The sequence below is a fragment of the Ursus maritimus genome, unplaced genomic scaffold, assembly GCF_017311325.1.
Source record: "Ursus maritimus isolate PB19 unplaced genomic scaffold, ASM1731132v1 scaffold_14, whole genome shotgun sequence".
In the NCBI taxonomy this organism is placed as follows: domain Eukaryota; kingdom Metazoa; phylum Chordata; class Mammalia; order Carnivora; family Ursidae; genus Ursus; species Ursus maritimus.
Genome location: NW_024423786.1, coordinates 32,752,220 through 32,770,558, shown reverse-complemented (window position 1 = coordinate 32,770,558; position 18,339 = coordinate 32,752,220). Strand labels below are relative to the sequence as shown.

General features: G+C 36.8%; 1 protein-coding gene across 1 annotated transcript in view; it reads right to left on the bottom strand.

Annotated features, from left to right (window-relative positions):
- Window positions 1-18,339, bottom strand: part of DNAH12 (dynein axonemal heavy chain 12) — a 201,658-nt gene that overhangs the window by 48,529 nt on the left and 134,790 nt on the right. The window contains exons 47-55 of the mRNA XM_040628655.1: window positions 17,789-17,951; window positions 16,614-16,694; window positions 15,854-16,030; window positions 13,771-13,902; window positions 10,350-10,439; window positions 9,590-9,730; window positions 7,479-7,720; window positions 6,321-6,468; window positions 5,883-6,028 (exon numbers count right to left, since the gene is read on the bottom strand). Of these exons, the coding sequence (XP_040484589.1) occupies window positions 5,883-6,028; window positions 6,321-6,468; window positions 7,479-7,720; window positions 9,590-9,730; window positions 10,350-10,439; window positions 13,771-13,902; window positions 15,854-16,030; window positions 16,614-16,694; window positions 17,789-17,951 (1,320 nt within the window). The remainder of the gene's footprint in view (window positions 1-5,882; window positions 6,029-6,320; window positions 6,469-7,478; window positions 7,721-9,589; window positions 9,731-10,349; window positions 10,440-13,770; window positions 13,903-15,853; window positions 16,031-16,613; window positions 16,695-17,788; window positions 17,952-18,339) is intronic.

Genomic DNA, 18,339 nt, shown 5'->3' with positions numbered 1-18,339 from the left:
AAAAAAGAGAGGGAACACAAGCAGGGGGAGTGGGAGAGGAAGAAGCAGGCTCCCAGCGAAGGAGCCCGATGTGGGGCTTGATCCCAGAACGCCAGGATCATACCCTGAGCCAGAGGCAGATGCTTAATGACTGTGCCACCCAGGTGCCCCTACTGTCATTTATTTTTGAAATGAGGAAATTCAGTCTCAGGGAATACTTTGTCCAAGTTTCCAAAACTAGTTCCATGTCAGAAGTAGAATCTTGTGAACCTGTAAACTATGCTCTTTGCAATACAATGCAGTTTTCATGGTAATTTTAATAAATGACATCTATTAACATAATATAAAAAATAAGTCTATTTATTTGATAAAAATTTAAAATAAGAGATCCACGAGCCTATAATGGATTTCCTCAGGTTATGAGAACCATAAACTAAGTTTCCAAATTTTGTCTGGTATATAGTTGAGATCTATTTAGTAAATTTTTCTATATAATTATGGAAAAGGCTTTGTGTTTAAGAGCAAATAATTCATGGTTTCAGATATTTAAAATATGACATGCTTTCTTCTTCTCCAGTGATGATACTGACTGTCCTAGGTTCCTTTTATATTCAGTACACTGCATTAAATCATTTTTGAAAAACATTAGTACAGGGACACCTGGGTGGCTCAGTTGGTTAAGCATATGCTTTCAGCTCAGGTCATGATCCCAGAGTCCTGGGATCAAGTCTTGCAATGGGCTTCCTGCTCAGCAAGGAGTCTGCTTCTCCCTCTGCCTGCCACTCCCCCTGCTTGTGCTCTTTCTCCTCTCTCTCTCTGTCTCTGACAAATAAAATCTTTTTTAAAAAGTATAGAAAAGGGAGTTTTTGTCTCAAGTTGTTTTGGCTTTCTCAGACATTGTCTTTCTGTTTCAACTTCTAGGGATAAACTCCCCTTTCCCTTTGCCTACAAAAAAAAAAAACCTCTTTAATCAATTACTATAAGATAATGCTTTTTAAAATTTTTTCTTTCCTTTCCAAAGACAAAACAATCAGCATTTTTCACAGAGCCAGAACAAAAAGTCCTAAAACTTGTATGAAGTCACAAAAGACCCCAAACAGCCAAAGCAATCTTAAAAAAGAAAAGCAAAGCTGGAGGCATCAGAGTTCCAGACTTCAAGTCATATTATAGCTGTAGTGATGAGGACAGTATGGCACTGGCACAAAAACAGACTCATAGATCAATGGAACAGAATAGAAAACCCACAAATGAATCCACAGCTATATGGTCAACTAATCTTTGACCAAGCAGGAAAGAATGGAAAAGACAGTCTTTTCAACAAATGGTGTTGGGAAAACAGGACAGCAACATGCAAAAGAATGAAACTGGACCACTCTCTTACACCATACACAAAAATAAATTCAAAATGGATGAAAGACCTAAATGTGAGAGAGGAAACCATCAAAATCCTAGAGGAGAACACAGGCAGCAACCTCTTTGACATCGGCTATCACAGCTTCTTACTAGATAGATCTCCTGATGCAAGAGAAACAAAAGCAAAAATGAACTATTGGGATTTCATCAAGATAAAAAGTTCTGCACAATGAAGGAAACAATCAACAAAACTAAAAGGCAACCTTCAGAATGGGAGCAAATGACATATCAGATAAAGGGCGAGGATCCAAAATATATAAAGAACTTATAAAACCCGACACCCAGAAAACAAATAATCCAGTTAAGAAATGGGCAGAAGATGTGAATAGAAATGAAAAGAAACAGACTCATAGATGACACAAATGTTGGAAACATTAGACAATAAATTTTAAAATAACTGTGATTAAAATGTAAAAGAGTTAGTGGAAAAGGTAGATAACATGCCTAAAGAGATGATCTTCAGCAGAGAGATGAAACTACAAGAAAGACTTAAATGGAAATACTAGAAATAAAAAATACAATGTCAAATCTAAATAATTCCTTTCATAGGCTGTGGTAGTCTCAACATAACCAGATAGTCTTGTAGAATTACCTAGATTGAAACTCAAAAAGAAAAATAAGAATGATTAAAAGCAAAACAGAGCATCCCATAGCTTTGGGACAATACCAAAGTGACTTACAAATTTAAGTGATACTAGAGAGAAAAGAGGGAGAAAATGAAATAGATCTGAGAAGCTCAGAGAACTCATTCAGAAAAAATAACAAGATTAACACACACACACACACACACACACACACACACCCTTACACACATTTACCTAGACACATCATTGTCAAACTGCTGAAAACTAAAGATAGAGAAAAATCTGAAGATCATCAGGTGAAAAAAAAAGTCACATTACATAAGGAGGAACTAAAATAAGACTTAGAGCAGAGGTCTTATCAGAAACTATGCAAGCCAGAAGCAATGGAATGACAACTTAAAAGTAAAAAAAGAAAAAGAAAAAAATACCTAAAAACCCATCAACTCAGAATTCTAAACCCAGCAAAAAACAGCCTCCCAAATGAAGATGAAATAAAGAAAAAAATGCTGAGTGAATTAATTGCCAACAGACCTATATAAAGGATGTGTCAAAAATATTCTTCAGGAAAAACTTTTAAAAAAATTCTTCAGGCAGAAGAAATATAAAATCAGAAACACAAAGAAAGAAATGAAGAGGTCCAAAATGAGGGGAAAAAATGAAAGTAAATATAAAAGACTTTTTTCCTTATATTTAATCATTCTAACAGATAAATTATTGTCTAAAGCAAAAAGAGTAACAATGTATTATGAGATTTGTGACACATGACAAAGTAAAATATGCAACAACAGCACAATAGGAAAGATATACTGGAATTATACTGTTGAAAGGTTCTTGTGCTATATGTGTAGTAGTATATTATTATTTGAAAGTATTCAGTGGGAAATTGAAGATGTTTATTGTAAACCCTAGAGCAAACACTAAAAATAAGGAGTATATAACAAATAAACCAATGAAATAATAAAAAACTTCAATTAATCCAAAGCCATGTGGGAAAAAAAGATAAAAGGAATAAAGAACAAAAGAGACAAAAAAGAACTAGCAATATAGATTTAAATGTAAATGTTTCAATAATTCCATTAAGTATAAATGATCTAAATACTCTGATTACAAGTGAAGAGAATTATGTCAAATTTATATTAATTCAAAAACAAAAACAGAAAAAGGCAAAAGCTTGTTTCACCTCCTTTCTCCATTTAAAACCCTCAAATTGTTGGAAATGTTCTGTATCTTGATTGTGGCAGGGATCATATGATCATTAGCCTTAGTCAAAATTCATAAAATAGTACACCTAAAAGGGATTTTTACTATATATAAACCATACCTCAATAAATCTGACTTAGGAATTTTTTTAATGAGGAAAACAAAGACATTTTCAGACCAATTCACAAGTTCTTTCTAAAAGAAACACTAAAGGGACAAAGGTAGTATTAAAAATCCATGAGGAAAAAAGCAAGCACCAAAGCCCTAATCGTAAAAAGTACGCTGTTTTCCCAGCTTATGACTCCTTCTGAGAACTACATTCTTGACCTCCAACACCCATGTTTGTTACCATAATGGCTTGGTCCCAAGCCATAGATGACTAAACCTAGGTTGGATATTTGTCCCAAGATAAGCCAATCAGATTTTTCTGTCACAGGAATTTGAAGTTTGACTTGATGGTCCTGGTTAATCTATATTTTTCAACTGATGTGTTTTGTGAACTTAGGAACTGAGGCTTCCATGGTGAGCAGCCATATGCACAGAGAAACAGAGATAGACCACATCATTAGAGATAAACTAATGAAGCAGCTATGCAAAGAATAACACAGAAGAGTATTCCTATATCCTAAAAGACAGAAGACTCACAGACCAATGTTCACCTTCCAGAGGCCTTGTGGCCCAAACTTTCTCTGAGGTACACTTAAGAAAGAGTAACTAAAAGAGTGAACATTAACTACTTTACTGGGTTTTGCTGTCTGGAGTTACAGAGAGGAGACTAAGCCTCTGTGGCCACTTATATTGCTGTCAAGAAGGATGACAGCCATAGGTGACTAGACTGGGGTCAAGTGGCAAGAAGTGAAGTCTGAGCTATAAGGATGGCGATAAATCCTTTAAGTCACCCAGCCCATGGCCTGTGGGCCAGTTGGTCCACAAATAACAGGTAGAAAGAGTAACTCCATTGAAATATTACTTTGTTAGAAGAGTGAGCTTTTTGCCAGAAAATGACAGATTGTTTTCCTCAATTTACATACGACTCTGAAGCCTCTGGTTTCCTCAAATTTTAATTAAGATATAAATATACCAACAGCATTTTCTGAACTGCAATTTTAAAAATCTGAATGGCCATCAATAGATTGAAAGGAGTTCTAAAACAGAATTATAAAAACTTGGGGTATAATATTCTGTTAAGTAGAACTTTCTCTGCTCTACCAAAGAACATATTTTTTTGAATAGCTAAATATACTTTCTCAGATTATGATAAATTTACTCTAATTATCTAGAAGTTTCCATCTAAGGATGTTAACTAAGCAAAATTTGAGTGGATAAACACTCAAAATACAATCATACATGTTCTTATTTTGTTAAAACAATACTGTCAATATTAAGAAAACTTAGATGCCTTGAAGTAAGGTTTCCAAAGAAAATAAACACTTTCAGAATGTAAGATTTCCTCATATGTATCTCATATTCCACAAGATGACTAAAATTTCCATTACAGTTTTAGAGGTAGTGAATGTGATATCCTATTCCACACACTTCACAAAGTAATTAAGAAACAGGGATTTGGAAGTTAAATTGTTTGGGTTAAAATTCTGACTCCACCATTTTAGCTCAGTTATCTACTAAATTTCAAATTATTAAATCATTCCAGGCCTCAATTTCCTCATCTGTAAAATGGAATAATAGTAATCTCTAACTCATGGGAATTTTTGAGAATATAGGGCACTTAAAGCAGTACCTCATGAATGTAAGAACTCAACAGTATTTATCACAGTATGTTTGAGATATAGTCCCACGAAAAGACTTAAAATTAAATGACAACATGGATAATCATTTATAGGAAATGATTTCTCAGATAAGAGTAATTTCCAAGTTTTTCAAAGTGATATAAATAAAAGGATAATAAAACCATTTGAAAAGTTCATACAGTTGTCACACTATGTTAGCAATTAAAGATATCCATTATATTGCATAAATTATCAAGTTACAATATCTTAAAAACAGATAGAAATACCTAGTTAAGATAAATACAGTGAATAGTCAAAAACCGGAAAGAGCCCAGGTGTCCACCAATAGGAGAATGCATGGTGATATAGTCCTACAATGGAATATTACTCAGCAACAAAAAATAACAACTTTATGCTTTGTGGAAGATGCCTTACACAAAGACTATATACAGTATGATTCTGTTTATATGAAGTTCTAGAATAGGCAAAATTAACCTGTGGTGGAAAATAATCAGAGCAATAATTTCCTACTGTGGGGTAAGAGAAAGGATTTACTGGGAAGGGACTTAAGAAAACTTCCTGGATATTAGTCATGTTCTGTATCTGTATCAAGTCTACACTTTTGTTGGAACTCATGAATGGTATACTTAACTCTTGTGTATTTCATTGTACATAAATTTTACCTCAAAAGAAAAACAAACAAACAAAAACAACTTAAATTAATGATATGCATGCTGAAGCATTTGGGGGAAAGTATAAACATACCTGCAACTTATGTTGCAATGTATAAAAAGGATGAGTTGACGGATGGATAGAGGGATGGATAAGTATGTGATAAAGCAGCAAGAATAATAAAATGTTAATCGCAGAATCTAGGAGGTGGTGGGTATGTGGGTGCTTACTCTAAAGTCCTATCACCTTTTCTCTATATTTAAATACTCTCAAATAAAATATGCGAAAAGTACTTTATGTTCCTTACCAACGCCTGGAGTTATTAACAATCACTCCATTATCTATGGAGAAAGTATCTGTTGGCAACCCAGCAATATTCCAAGCTCTAATTTTTACTGGATCACCCAGAGTCTTACTCAATGAGAACTCCTCTGAACATGGAATTTTTTTCTCCTGTAAGAAATAAACAAATACCTAATGTTTTATTTCATCTTGTTGGTTGAAATATTTTTTAAATTATTGATTTGTCATTAGATATTATTTAATAATTCTAAAAAATAGAAAAAACTGAATTGAAAGTTGGACTATAAAAGTATTTTACTGATCAAACAAGAAGAAAAAACAAGACCCTACACTTTCAGCTATTTCTTCTCTTCTTCATCCTTATTACCATCTTTTCCTTCACGACACCCTAAAACATACTTTGAATATTCAAAAGGAAACTTATGAAATATAAAACTATTACCTTGCACAACTTGCTCCAATTTTCTGTACATGTTTGTCGAAAACCAGAAGTGAAAGCACCAAGATAGGCTATTACTCCTGCTGATACTAAGACATCACCAGTCAAATTTTCATATATTATCTGAAGGTCATCTGCAGCCTGAGACCATCTGTGAGATCAACGAAAGGCAAAAGAGCCTCACCACAGAGAATGATGGAAGACAGTAATAGAAAGGGTAAGGGACTTCTAGTCCATATTTTATAACAAAAAAGCCATGAAATGTTGGACTCCTATCTATAAAATGAGGAGGCTGGGTCCCTTCTAGCACTGACATGCTATAATATATCGATGCTATATGAATGACAATCCACCTTTCATTATTAGCTTATTAGGCATTTCTTGCAGAACTTGACCCTTCGGAATAAGCAAGAACAAAAACAAAAACATGCTGGCGTTTTGTCTAATAATTTTCTCCAGGATGATTTATTTGGTCTAGTGGCCCTGCTATTTGTTTCAGTATTTACAGTTAGTCTGTAAAACATAAAAAAATTTGCAATTCATTACCAAAAATTCCATTTAAGTTGTATAAAAGCTGGCGTACTAGTGATAAGTTCGGTATTTTTTCCATCTCATGAACTTTACAATAAAAAAGTGCATTTCAAAACCATCTAATCTGCACTACGAAGTACTGTCAAAGGCCTATTCCCTTACCATGCTATCCACTCAGCACATATAATTAATAAATGAGATAGCTGGCTGGCCAGTACAAATAAATAGGTTAGGATAAAGCTAAGTGTTCTATTTACATCAGTTCAGTTATATCTCCTTTGAAATGAATTTTAAGAAAGTGAGCCCTATATCCACTACTCCCCCCCGGCAAACATTTTATTATGAAAAAATCTGAACACACATAAAATTGTCAAGAATTATACAATGATCGGCCACACACTCACCACTTAGATTAAAAATTATCATTTGCCTTGTAAAAAATTTGGAAACGAGTGGCAAACACCATCCTTGACATTGATATTCTGTTGGGAGATGCCTGGCCAGGTGCCTTGTTGAATGCCCCACATTCTAAACCAGACGCTTAAAAATCAGTAATCATAATAAACACCCAAAGAAAGTAACATATTCAAGCCCAACTTTCTTAAATGTTAAAATAAATAGAAATCTGACCTCGATTTTTCTCCGCCCAGTCCTCCAATTAGTTTTGAGGCTCTTTCAAGTTTCTTAGCACAGAGTTCCACCTGGTCTTCTAAACGAGCCTTTTCCTCAGTTTTCTCAATAAATGTTCTTTGTAAATTTTCCAAATGATGTTCTACTTCTGCCAGTTCTGCTCTCTTCTGATTTAAAATCTCCATTATCTCAGCTAAGGACTTCTGAGCTTCTGCTAAGCGGGCTTTCTTAGGAGCCACTACCTGTTTGGGAGCAATACATGCAGCTAGGATGTGTTCTATTTAAAACTGACACCTGTATAATCCTTTATAGACATGATGGGTTAAAAGCGATTATTATTATAAATACATTTGTTACTGATAACAATAAATTATACAAAACAAACATTTTGCCTTAAATCTTACACATTTTTTTTACCTAAATAAAGTAAAATGTATTTATATATCATATAAAATATATAAAACATTCTGGACTAGCAAATGATCATCTATAAAATAGACTAATTATTCCAGACTAACAAAATATTATAATATGTAGCAAAAACAGTACAAGATATAGCAAAATGTCTCAAAATAATGAGAAGTGGCCATTTAAACTGTTGCCAAAATCAGAGGGAAAAAAAACATGTAGCAGAAATTACAAATGTTTCAAATACACGAATATGCTTTGTGTATCTGGGGATGGCATTTTCAAGTCTGTGGTCTTCTTCCCAGTTGACTGAGGCACACATTTGCCTGGGGGGGGGGGAATAAGACTATGATAATAGAATTACAAGGAGAAAGAAAGCCTTGATGTTCAGTTTCACTACTAAAATTGAATTTTCCTCAATTGAATTTTCCTTGAAAAGCCACACTTTGTTGAGAGAAAGGAGATTAACTAAAGTTCTTATGTTACTATGTTCATTAATATATGAGGAATGGGGTTTGGTCAACTTGATCAGGGAGTGTATTTTAAACCACTGGTAGAAAGAATTTAGAAGATGACCAAAGAGAATATCCGCCAGTTTGAAAGAAGGAAGATCTAAATCTTCTGGTTCATTGCCATGAATGAAGCTGATGGCAAAGAGGGAAGGAGGAGGCAGGGATCAGACACCAAATGTCCTGTTTTCTCTCCTCGGGGCTGAAATCCTGAAAGGGGAATGTGTTAAATAAATAAAGAGCAGCGAGCTCCACTTTCTACTTTTGACTTCAGAGGAGACCTTACTGACTATCTCCCTCCAACCCTACCCCAACACCATGGGGCAGCTGCATCAGAATTAGAATGGCAGGTGTAGAGTGTAGAGTGGGATGTCGGAATGCCTTGGCTGCTCTGCTTCATCCTTGTGAGACATGTGGAAAAGAGCTAGGTTGAGCGCTCCGAAGCCTGCGATGGAGAGGGGACAAGATGTTCAATGGAAGAATAACCCGGATAAAATTAATTTTCTTTCTTTGACAAATCTACTCCTCCGAAACTAACAATCAAAATCCCTCTCTTCAGGCACATGGACCTTACTAGGAATATCTTTCCAATTGTGACAACCTCATCATTTATCCTACATTCTGAAATTATTCTAAGCACATGCTACTGTGTATTTTTATCTGCCCTTTTATTTATATTTCCTGCTTCCCTCAGTAGAATTCTGCAAGCTACAGTGGGCAAGGCCAGTGTTTCCTTGGTCCTTTGCTAGCCAAATTTACAAAATGCTTTTAACCATTCTCCATACAAGATTCCTTACCGGTGCATGCCGCTGCTTCAGGGCAACTGTCCACGCTCTGCCTCTGAACTCTACTGGATCTTCTAACTTCTGACCGTTTGGATCAACTTTTTAATCTGCCACTGTGCCCTTGAAGTTTTGGCTTTTGCCCCAAGTCTCCATAGCTATAGGTCAGTCTGGCCGATTCATCCCTGTTCCCACAGCACCACCACTCACTACCACTAGCCAAGCCCAGGTTATAGCACACACAAGTGTTCTCTTCATCCACTAGGTACACAACATCTGATGTCTGTCCCGCAGCAAGATCAATTCTTTCTGGTGGGAGTTTTAGAAACTTCTTAACTAGTCACTATATGCATAGATTTTAATTTCTGGGAGTATTTCAATAGAAAATGAATGTGTTTGATCCTCAAAATACCTTTGCAACTCTGTCATACACTTCCATAGCCATAATCCACTTGCACAGACCCTCAGCTGCAGAAGAAGCTTTAGCAATCTTAGAAGCATCGAATTCAGGGTTTGTTAGGTATTCACCACGTATCTTCTGCATAACAGTCACCTATACAACAAACGTTTCCTTCTTAAAATTTCAACATATATCATACAATCATAAGATGAAAAAATAATCATGCATAGTAAAACATTGTGTAAAAAAGTTATTTTGTCTTTAAAAACCAAAGTCAGTACTTTGAGGTGATTTTAAAATAAGCATAATTGTAGCAGAAACACAAGTCATATTTGTGGCAAAATATGAAGGTTTACAGATATCGAAGCAAGACGTTTCCTCCAAAAAAAAAAAAAAGACTGTTGGAGATTGGGAAAATATGTGGAAATGAGAAAAGAACAATTAAAGCTTAATACAAGTTTGGATGGAAAAGTGCACTCTCCTTTTTTTTTTATCTCACATATATTTGTGTTTCAGATTTATGAAATTATTATAAAACGGAGAACTGTTTCAAGTTAATAATACACTAAAACAGTAATTCATTAAATGACTTTCAATGGTATGAAGGAGTGGTTTTATGCATTATGAGAATTCATAATATAGTTATAATATTCCTGCAGTATTTTAATCCTAAAAATGGACTGTCTTATGTTTTATATAATATTGCATAATGTTAAAGATCTTATACACCTTGGCAAAGTTGTATTAATATAAAAAATCCAATGAAACTCACGGGAATGTTGTCCTTGTCATATTCTCTCAATTCTCTTAAGAAATTCATATCTCCCAGAAGCTTTTTGCTAGGTCCCCAGTAATCTAATATCTATAAATAAAATTTATGGAAACTTGTTAAATATATAATTAAAGATGCTCAGTATTAATTTTTCTTCTTGAGGTTTAAGGTATATTATCCAGAGAAACAAAATACTTTCAAAACATCAACTTAATCTCTTCGGAAATAAAGAGACTCCTCTCCCTAAGAACATACTAAATACATCAAACATTTAAGATATGAACATAAACTTAAATACTGAATTCATTATAAAAAATTATACGTTGAAAGGCAAATGATGCAATTATTTCTCTTTAGGAAATGTAAGAAAAGCAACTAGCATAAATACCATCAGAATTTCATATAAGAAAATGTATTATTATTATTCCTAGTTTTATTTTTCTTTACTCTGGACTCTTTCAAACCAGAAAAGTAGTGCTACAGACTGAAAGTGTCTCTTATCCCCACCATCAAAATGTGTACATCGAAACCTAATCCCCAGTGTGATAGTATTTGGAGACCAGGTTGTGGAGAGTTGATTAGGTCATGAACGGGATTAGTGTCCTTATAAAAGAGAGCTCTCTTCCACTTCTGCCATGTGAGGACACAGCAAAAAGAAGGCCATCTATAAACCAGGCAGTGGCCCCTCCATCAGACACTGAATCTACTGGAGCCTTGATCTCAGAATTCCCAGCTCCAGAACCGTGAGAAATAAATATAAACCACCCCAGTCTTGGGTAACTGTAATAGTAGCCCAAAGAGACTGAAACAGGTAACAAACGTTTTTCTTATGGACGACCTCCTCACCCAGCTAGGCTCGCCAAGTGAGATGAAGAAGAGAAAGAAGACAAGGATTACACGTCACTCTGACAGTTACAGGATAAAGCAGGTGGTACTTGCGCTAGCAAAGACGTTAAGTAACTAGCACAACAGTTTTTTTCCTCATTCCAGAAGCCTGATAGGTAGGTAGGTAGGGGTGTGTGTGTTATAAATGAGAATGACTTGGTAAGGTGAGAGCTCATTTATTTATCTCAGTAAAGGATAGAATGCACACACACCCCTCAATTCTCCAATTCAGGAATTCAAACCTAGGTACTAAAAAAACCTGAAAAGAAAATAAGTCCATAAATTTAGTTTAGGATGGACGCTACGCCTTCCTTTTTAAGGGATATAGCCTTGAATAATAATCATAATAACAACAGCTAACATTTATTGTCTGTTTATAAAGCTTTATACATAAGAGCTTTGTATGTATTATCTAACTACATGTATAATCTATATGTATCTATCTATACATATGATCTATATGTATCTATCTATATGTGTAATCTAATCCTCACATTATCTTTGTGAGGCAAGTACTATAATCTCCAGAATTCCACAGAAGTTAAGCATCTTGGCCAAGGTCACACTGCTAATGGGACAGGATTTCTGAATACAAACATTCTGGCTCTAGAGCACATATATTTTTTTTAAAGATTTTATTCATTTATTTGTTAGAGAGAGAAAGAGCACAAGCAGGAGATCAGCAGCCAGAGGGAGAAGCAGGCTCCCTGCCGACGGAGCACCATGCAGGGCTCGATCCCAGGACCCCGGGATCAGGACCTGAGCCAAAGGCAGATGTCCGACCAACTAAGCCACCCAGGTGTCCCTAGAACACATACTTTTAACAACTTTACTATACTGCTTAACTCAGCAGAATTTTCTGAATGCTCATATCCACATAGGTGTTCTATCACATATTTCAGAATCTTAGCTGGAAAAAGCTCACATACTTCCGTGTTCAATCAATCCCACCCCATGATAGCAGGTAACCTGCACAGACAGAAAAAGAAATAGAAGCAACAGGAACCACATTTTTCTGATGCTATACTGCCTTAGCTTTACCATGGAATACACGTAGATAATGTCTTCCATACTTTATTCTGAATACATTCAATCTGGAAAACAATGTGTCTTCCCTGAACTGGATACCGTTGACATTTAATTTGATAATAGGTGCTGTAAAGTGTTCTGTACATTCCTGAATATGATTTAAATCTCTGTCTAGTCTCTTCAATAAATGGTGCTGGGAAAATTGGACAGCTACATGCAAAAGAATGAAACTTGACCACTCTCCCACACCATACACAAAAATAAACTCCAAATGGATGAAAGACCTCGATGTGAGACAGGAATCCATCAAAATTCTAGAGGAGAACATAGGCAGCAACCTCTACGACATCGGCCAAAGCAACCTTTTTCATGATACATCCCCAAAGGCAAGAGAAACAAAAGATAAAATGAATTTATGGGACTTCATCAAGATTAAAAGTTTCTGCACAGCCAAGGAAACAGTCAGAAAAACTAAGAGGCAGCCCACGGAATGGGAGAAGATATTTGCAAATGACACTACAGATAAAGGACTGGTATCCAAGATCTACAAAGAACTTCTCAAACTCAATACATGAGAAACAAATAAACAAATCAAAAAATGGGCAGAAGATATGAACAGACACTTTTCCAATGAAGACATACAAATGGCTAACAGACACATGAAAAATGTTCAAAATCATTAGCCATCAAGGAAATTCAAATCAAAACCACACTGAGATATCACCTTACGCGTTAGAATGGCAAAAATAGACAGAGAAGAAACAACAATTGTTGGAGAGGATGTGGAGAAAGGGATCCCTCCTACATTGTTGGTGGGAATGCAAGTTGGTACAGCCACTCTGGAAAACAGTGTGGGGTCCCTTAAAAGTTAAAAATTGAGCTACCCTATGATCCAGCCATTACTACTGGGTTACCCCAAAGATACAGACATAGTAAAGAGAAGGGCCAAGGCACTTCAATGTTCATAGCAGCATTGTCCACAATAGCTAAATCGTGGAAGGAGCCGAGATGCACTTCAACAGATGACTGGATTAAGAAGTTGTGGTCCATACATACAATGGAATATTACTCAGCTATCAGAAAGAACGAGTTCTCAACATTTGCTACAACATGGATGGCACTGGAGGAGATAATGCTAAGTGAAATAAGTCAAGCAGAGAAAGACAACTATCATATGATTTCTCTCATCTATGGAACATAAGAACTAGGATGATCGGTAGGGGAAGAAAGGGATAAAGAAAGGGGGGTAATCAGAAGGGGGAATGAAACATGAGAGACTATGGACTATGAGAAACAAACTGAGGGCCTCAGAGGGGAGGGGGGTGGGGGAATGGGATAGACTGGTGATGGGTAGTAAGGAGGGCACGTATTGCATAGTGCACTGGGTGTTATACGCAACTAATGAATCATCGAGCCTTACATCGGAAACCGGGGATGTACTGTATGGTAACTAACATAATATAATAAAAAAATCATTAAAAAAAATAAATCTCTGTCTAGTTATTACCTTGCCTCCAGTTCCTGAAGGATCTGAAATTTTTTCTGGTTTTATATCTTTCATGACACAAATAGCAGCCATAACTAATTTAACACCAGATGGAGGATTCTTCATTGATTTTACAATTGTAATGTCAGCTGGCTAAATTGAAAGAAAACAGAGTATCTTCAGAACAGTTTATTTTTAAATAATGAGAATTTAGAAAATAATGTTGGAGAATAATGGAGCATTGATTTTCATTTGAAATTATAATTGTTTTTGGCTTTGCAGAATTATGAAATAATAAAAGAATTTAAATTTAGCACGGATTAAGACCAATGGTTCTCAAATGTTTGGGAGTGCATAGATCCTTATGAGAATATGACAGCTATGAATCCTCCAGAAAATACATTTTTGCACATACATAAAAATTTGCATACAATCACATACCAAGCTCATACACTGACCCACATTAAGAACCCTAATTTAGATAAAGACTTAATTCTATATTTGCTTATACAGTAGTTTTACCAAAAAAAATAAATAAATAAAAGTAGAGGTAGACCTTAATTTAAGCTTATTTCCTCAAAAGGTATATATTGTTATGACCGATGTAATAGATTCATTTACTTATTATCCACTGCAATATCTTTCTGACATCCTTTTCAATTGTTGGAAAGCTAACAACTATATATCTTAGTTCCCTATAAATTAGAGTTGTGGGTGGTCATTGGGTTCCACCATCAGATCACTTGAATGATACCAGAATTCTGACTGAATAAATGGGGAGATGGGCAGGGTATGAGGCGTCTCATTGCTGATACAGATTACAGTGAAGTGGTGAGGCTCTGTAGGATGGCTCTGCGGGCTTCTGACTCAGGATCATTCCTCTGCTGACAATTTCCAGTTTGGCTCTGTGAGTCATTCCTGGCAGCTCAGCCTGGAATCTGTTTCTTTAGCTCTTCCAATAATTGTGCAATCTATTTACAAAATTGCCTAAAGAATCCTTGTCTGCTTATACTAAATAGAGCCAATTCTCTTCTCTGCAACTGAAGTCTACCTCATATAATACAGTACCTGATACCAGGAAGGGTACAAGCAATGGACTCTCAATGAGAGGGGAACCTAATACCAATGATCTGAACTGGTAAGGTGTGAAGGCAATCAAGAATCCTGTGCGTTTCAGAGGATGGAATGCTGAAAGTCCATGGTACACAGTGGTAGTTACTTAAATTAATGCTGATGGTCGTCTAGAAAAGAGTGCCTAGTAAAAAGAAGGTTTTGCCAGAATGAGTAGCTGCTACGATAAATGTCTAAGGAGAGAATGAAGAAAGACCACTGGGTAGCATGTGGCTTTTAATGTGCCAGAGAGCAGACAGGAAGAAAACAGTAAGCTCAGCGTTTTAAATTCCTGGCTCACAGCACAATGAAAGCACTAGACTTTTCCATATATGCCCTAAAATAATATACCTTATAACTGCAAGGCTGATATAACTGACAATCAGAGTTTGTTCCTGTGAGATGCTGAATTATCCATAGGTTGAACTCACCATCTTGTCAGGAACCTTACATAGAAGTTAGTAGGATGGTAAAGAATGGGTTCTGAATATTCTGAATGGCCTTCTGCACTGGGCACTCATAGTCAACAGAAGCTGTCTCTCCTGCTCTGTTTGGTGAGGTTGTTTTGGTCTTGCCTAAAGACTCTGGAAAAAGTCATATACCATGCAGTGTAATGCAGACAGCTGCCACCCGCATCTGTATTGGGAAAGATCTTTAAGTGTTTCCAGACAGGCATGTCTGGGAGGCTGCAGGAAGGTAGCTACCTCCACACTCTACTTAACATATGCCTCCTGGTCCGTGTACAGGGCTGCTTTGGTCTCTTGGAGACCGTTTGTTCCATTCCTACTGAAATATCCTGAATGAAAATCACAAATAACATAGGAACAGCCAAACCATAAGGTAATCATGTATTAGAGGAGAATGGTGAAGAGGCAAGTTTCGTTTGGACAAAAACGATACACCACCATCCGGTGGGACAGAACCAGACCTAGTGAACCAAGAACCTGTGCGGAGTTTGTTGATGGAACACTAGGTAGCGAGTGCAAACGCTTGCCTTGAGTGTATCCAGGGCAGACAGTGCTGCTTCCAAGGCTGGAATCGCTTCGGCGAGGTCACTCTCACACTCGTTTTTCAGAACTTGGGCTTCTTCAGCCTTGCCACTGGCTATCTCTTCATCTAATTTCACGAACTTTCTTTTTGCTTCCACTTGTGCAGACTCTATCTCGATAATCTAAAGAAGGAAAAAATTAATTCCTCCAGCATCCTACTTTTTCCTCCACCCTAGGGACAAGAGTATGTTTGGAAATTAGGGAATCCAACCCATCATGTTGAAGAGCAGGAGGTCCCAGGATAAAATGAGGAGAAATGCAAATACATGTGATCTAACTGGATAATGGGCTTCCTCCCTCCAAAATCAACACAACGGGGGCGCTTTGCTGGCTCCATCACTTGGGCATCCGCCCAACTCTTGATTTAGGTTCAGGTCATGGTCTTGGGGTCACGAGATTGAGCCCTGTGTCGGGCTCCAAGTTCAGTGCAGAGTCTACTTGGGATGGGATTCTCTCTCTCTCTCTCTCTCTCTCTCTCCCCCTTTCCCCCCCCCCCCTGCCAACTCACTCACTCGCTCACTCAGTCCTTTAAAAAAAAAAAATCAACACAACTCACATGGGACTCAGTGAGATAGCCAGTTAGTAGAAAAGGGTAAGGTCCCTAAGATCTAGTAGTGGCAAAAAAATTAAGGGATATTTTCAAGGCTAATTTTACATATTTCGATTGTCTTCTGACATCAGTTTTAAAACCTCAGGATACTCTACCTGCATCATATGTGCATTTTCAACTTTAGCTTCCTCCAATTTGGGCTGTAATTGGACAAGCTCCATTTTCATTTCTCCAACCTAAATAGACAGTTTGCCATTAAGTTTTCACAGTGACAAGAGCTACAGAGGCTAAACACAGAAAATCGAAATTTAAAGGTATCATAAGGCATCAGGGCCAGAAAACCTTAACTTTTCCTTTCAGTTCTTTATATGATAAACAAAACCATGAGGGTGTGCCAGTTTTCTTCACAAAAGACTTTATCGTCCTCGAGTATATGACAGAGCAGTGAGAGAAAGCAGTTGTCGCGGAGGAAATGCAGATAGAAAGAAGGTGGCAGCTTGGGGTGTCCCCTATTATACTATGTGCATGTAATACAATGCATACAGATCACTCAAACCTGTGTTGCTTCTACTGAACTAATGCTAATAAGTATCACTAGCACTTGACTCATTAAAAACACACACGATCTTATATTTAACCAGCTATTACAATAAAAAAAGGCAACCCAGTCTTATTGTATTCTCTCCAAATGTCAAAAACTTAAGAACAAGGGCTCCTGGGTGGCTCAGTCAGTTGAGCATCTAACTCTTGATCTCAGCTCAGGTCTTGATTTCCGGGTTGTGAGTTCAAGCCCCATATTGGGCTCCACACTGGGCGTGAAGACTACTATAAAAAACAAAACAAAGCAAAAAACTTAAGAATAAAACAGGATGTGAGGGGTGCCTGGGTGGCTCAGTCGTTAAGCGTCTGCCTTCAGCTCAGGGCATGATCCTGGTGTTGTGGGATCGAGCCCCACAGCAGGCTCCTCTGCTGGGAGCCTGCTTCTTCCTCTCCCACTCCCCCTGCTTGTGTTCCCTCTCTCACTGGCTGTCTTTCTCTCTGTCAGATAAATAAATAAAATCTTTAAAAAAAAAAAAAAAGCAGGATGTGTTTGAGTCTGTGTGGAAACTTAGTGAATTTCTCTAAAACTCATGTTACTCATCTGTGAAATGAGGATCATTAAAGTGTCTACCTCATGGAGTGGTTATGAGGAATAACTGAAGGAATGTGTATGAAGCACGTAACAGTGCCTGGCACATAATATATTCTTCATAAACTGTAACTCTCGTTATTTATGATTTCCTATATTTCCCGTTATATGTTACCCTTTTGAGCAGCTCATCAAATTTACCTGAGACTCAGCAAAAGCTAATTTGTCAAGCCCATTCACGTATCGCTGTTTTGCTTCCATGATAGCTTGTCGCCTCTTAGTCAAAAGCTGTCGAAATGAGGCAATAAGTTCAAGATAAGAAGTAGCCGTAACATAGTTATGTCGTCCTAGCTCCTGCAAGAACCTAAGACAGACAGATAGCACATCTTACTCTAAGTAACAAGTCGCACAAAATAAGAGGTGTATTCAACATGGCATCAACAACAAATCTGGAGAATTAAGGTTAATTTTATTTAAGAGCTGCTGCGTACCTGAACTTTATAACATTCTAAGAATTCTACACATAACCATATCCTCATTTCTTGTCTGTAAAACATCAAATAGCAGTGATGTGTTTAAAAAGCACAAATCACCGAAGATGGGTATCAAAGGTAAACAACAGCAAGAAAGATACAGGGCTTTTTACATGTTTCATAAGCCAGGAGGATCTAATGCTATAGAGGGACCCAAGATACCGTGTCAGCTAGGGAAGTATAGTAGGGGAATTGCAGATAGGATAGCAAGGGTGAGTC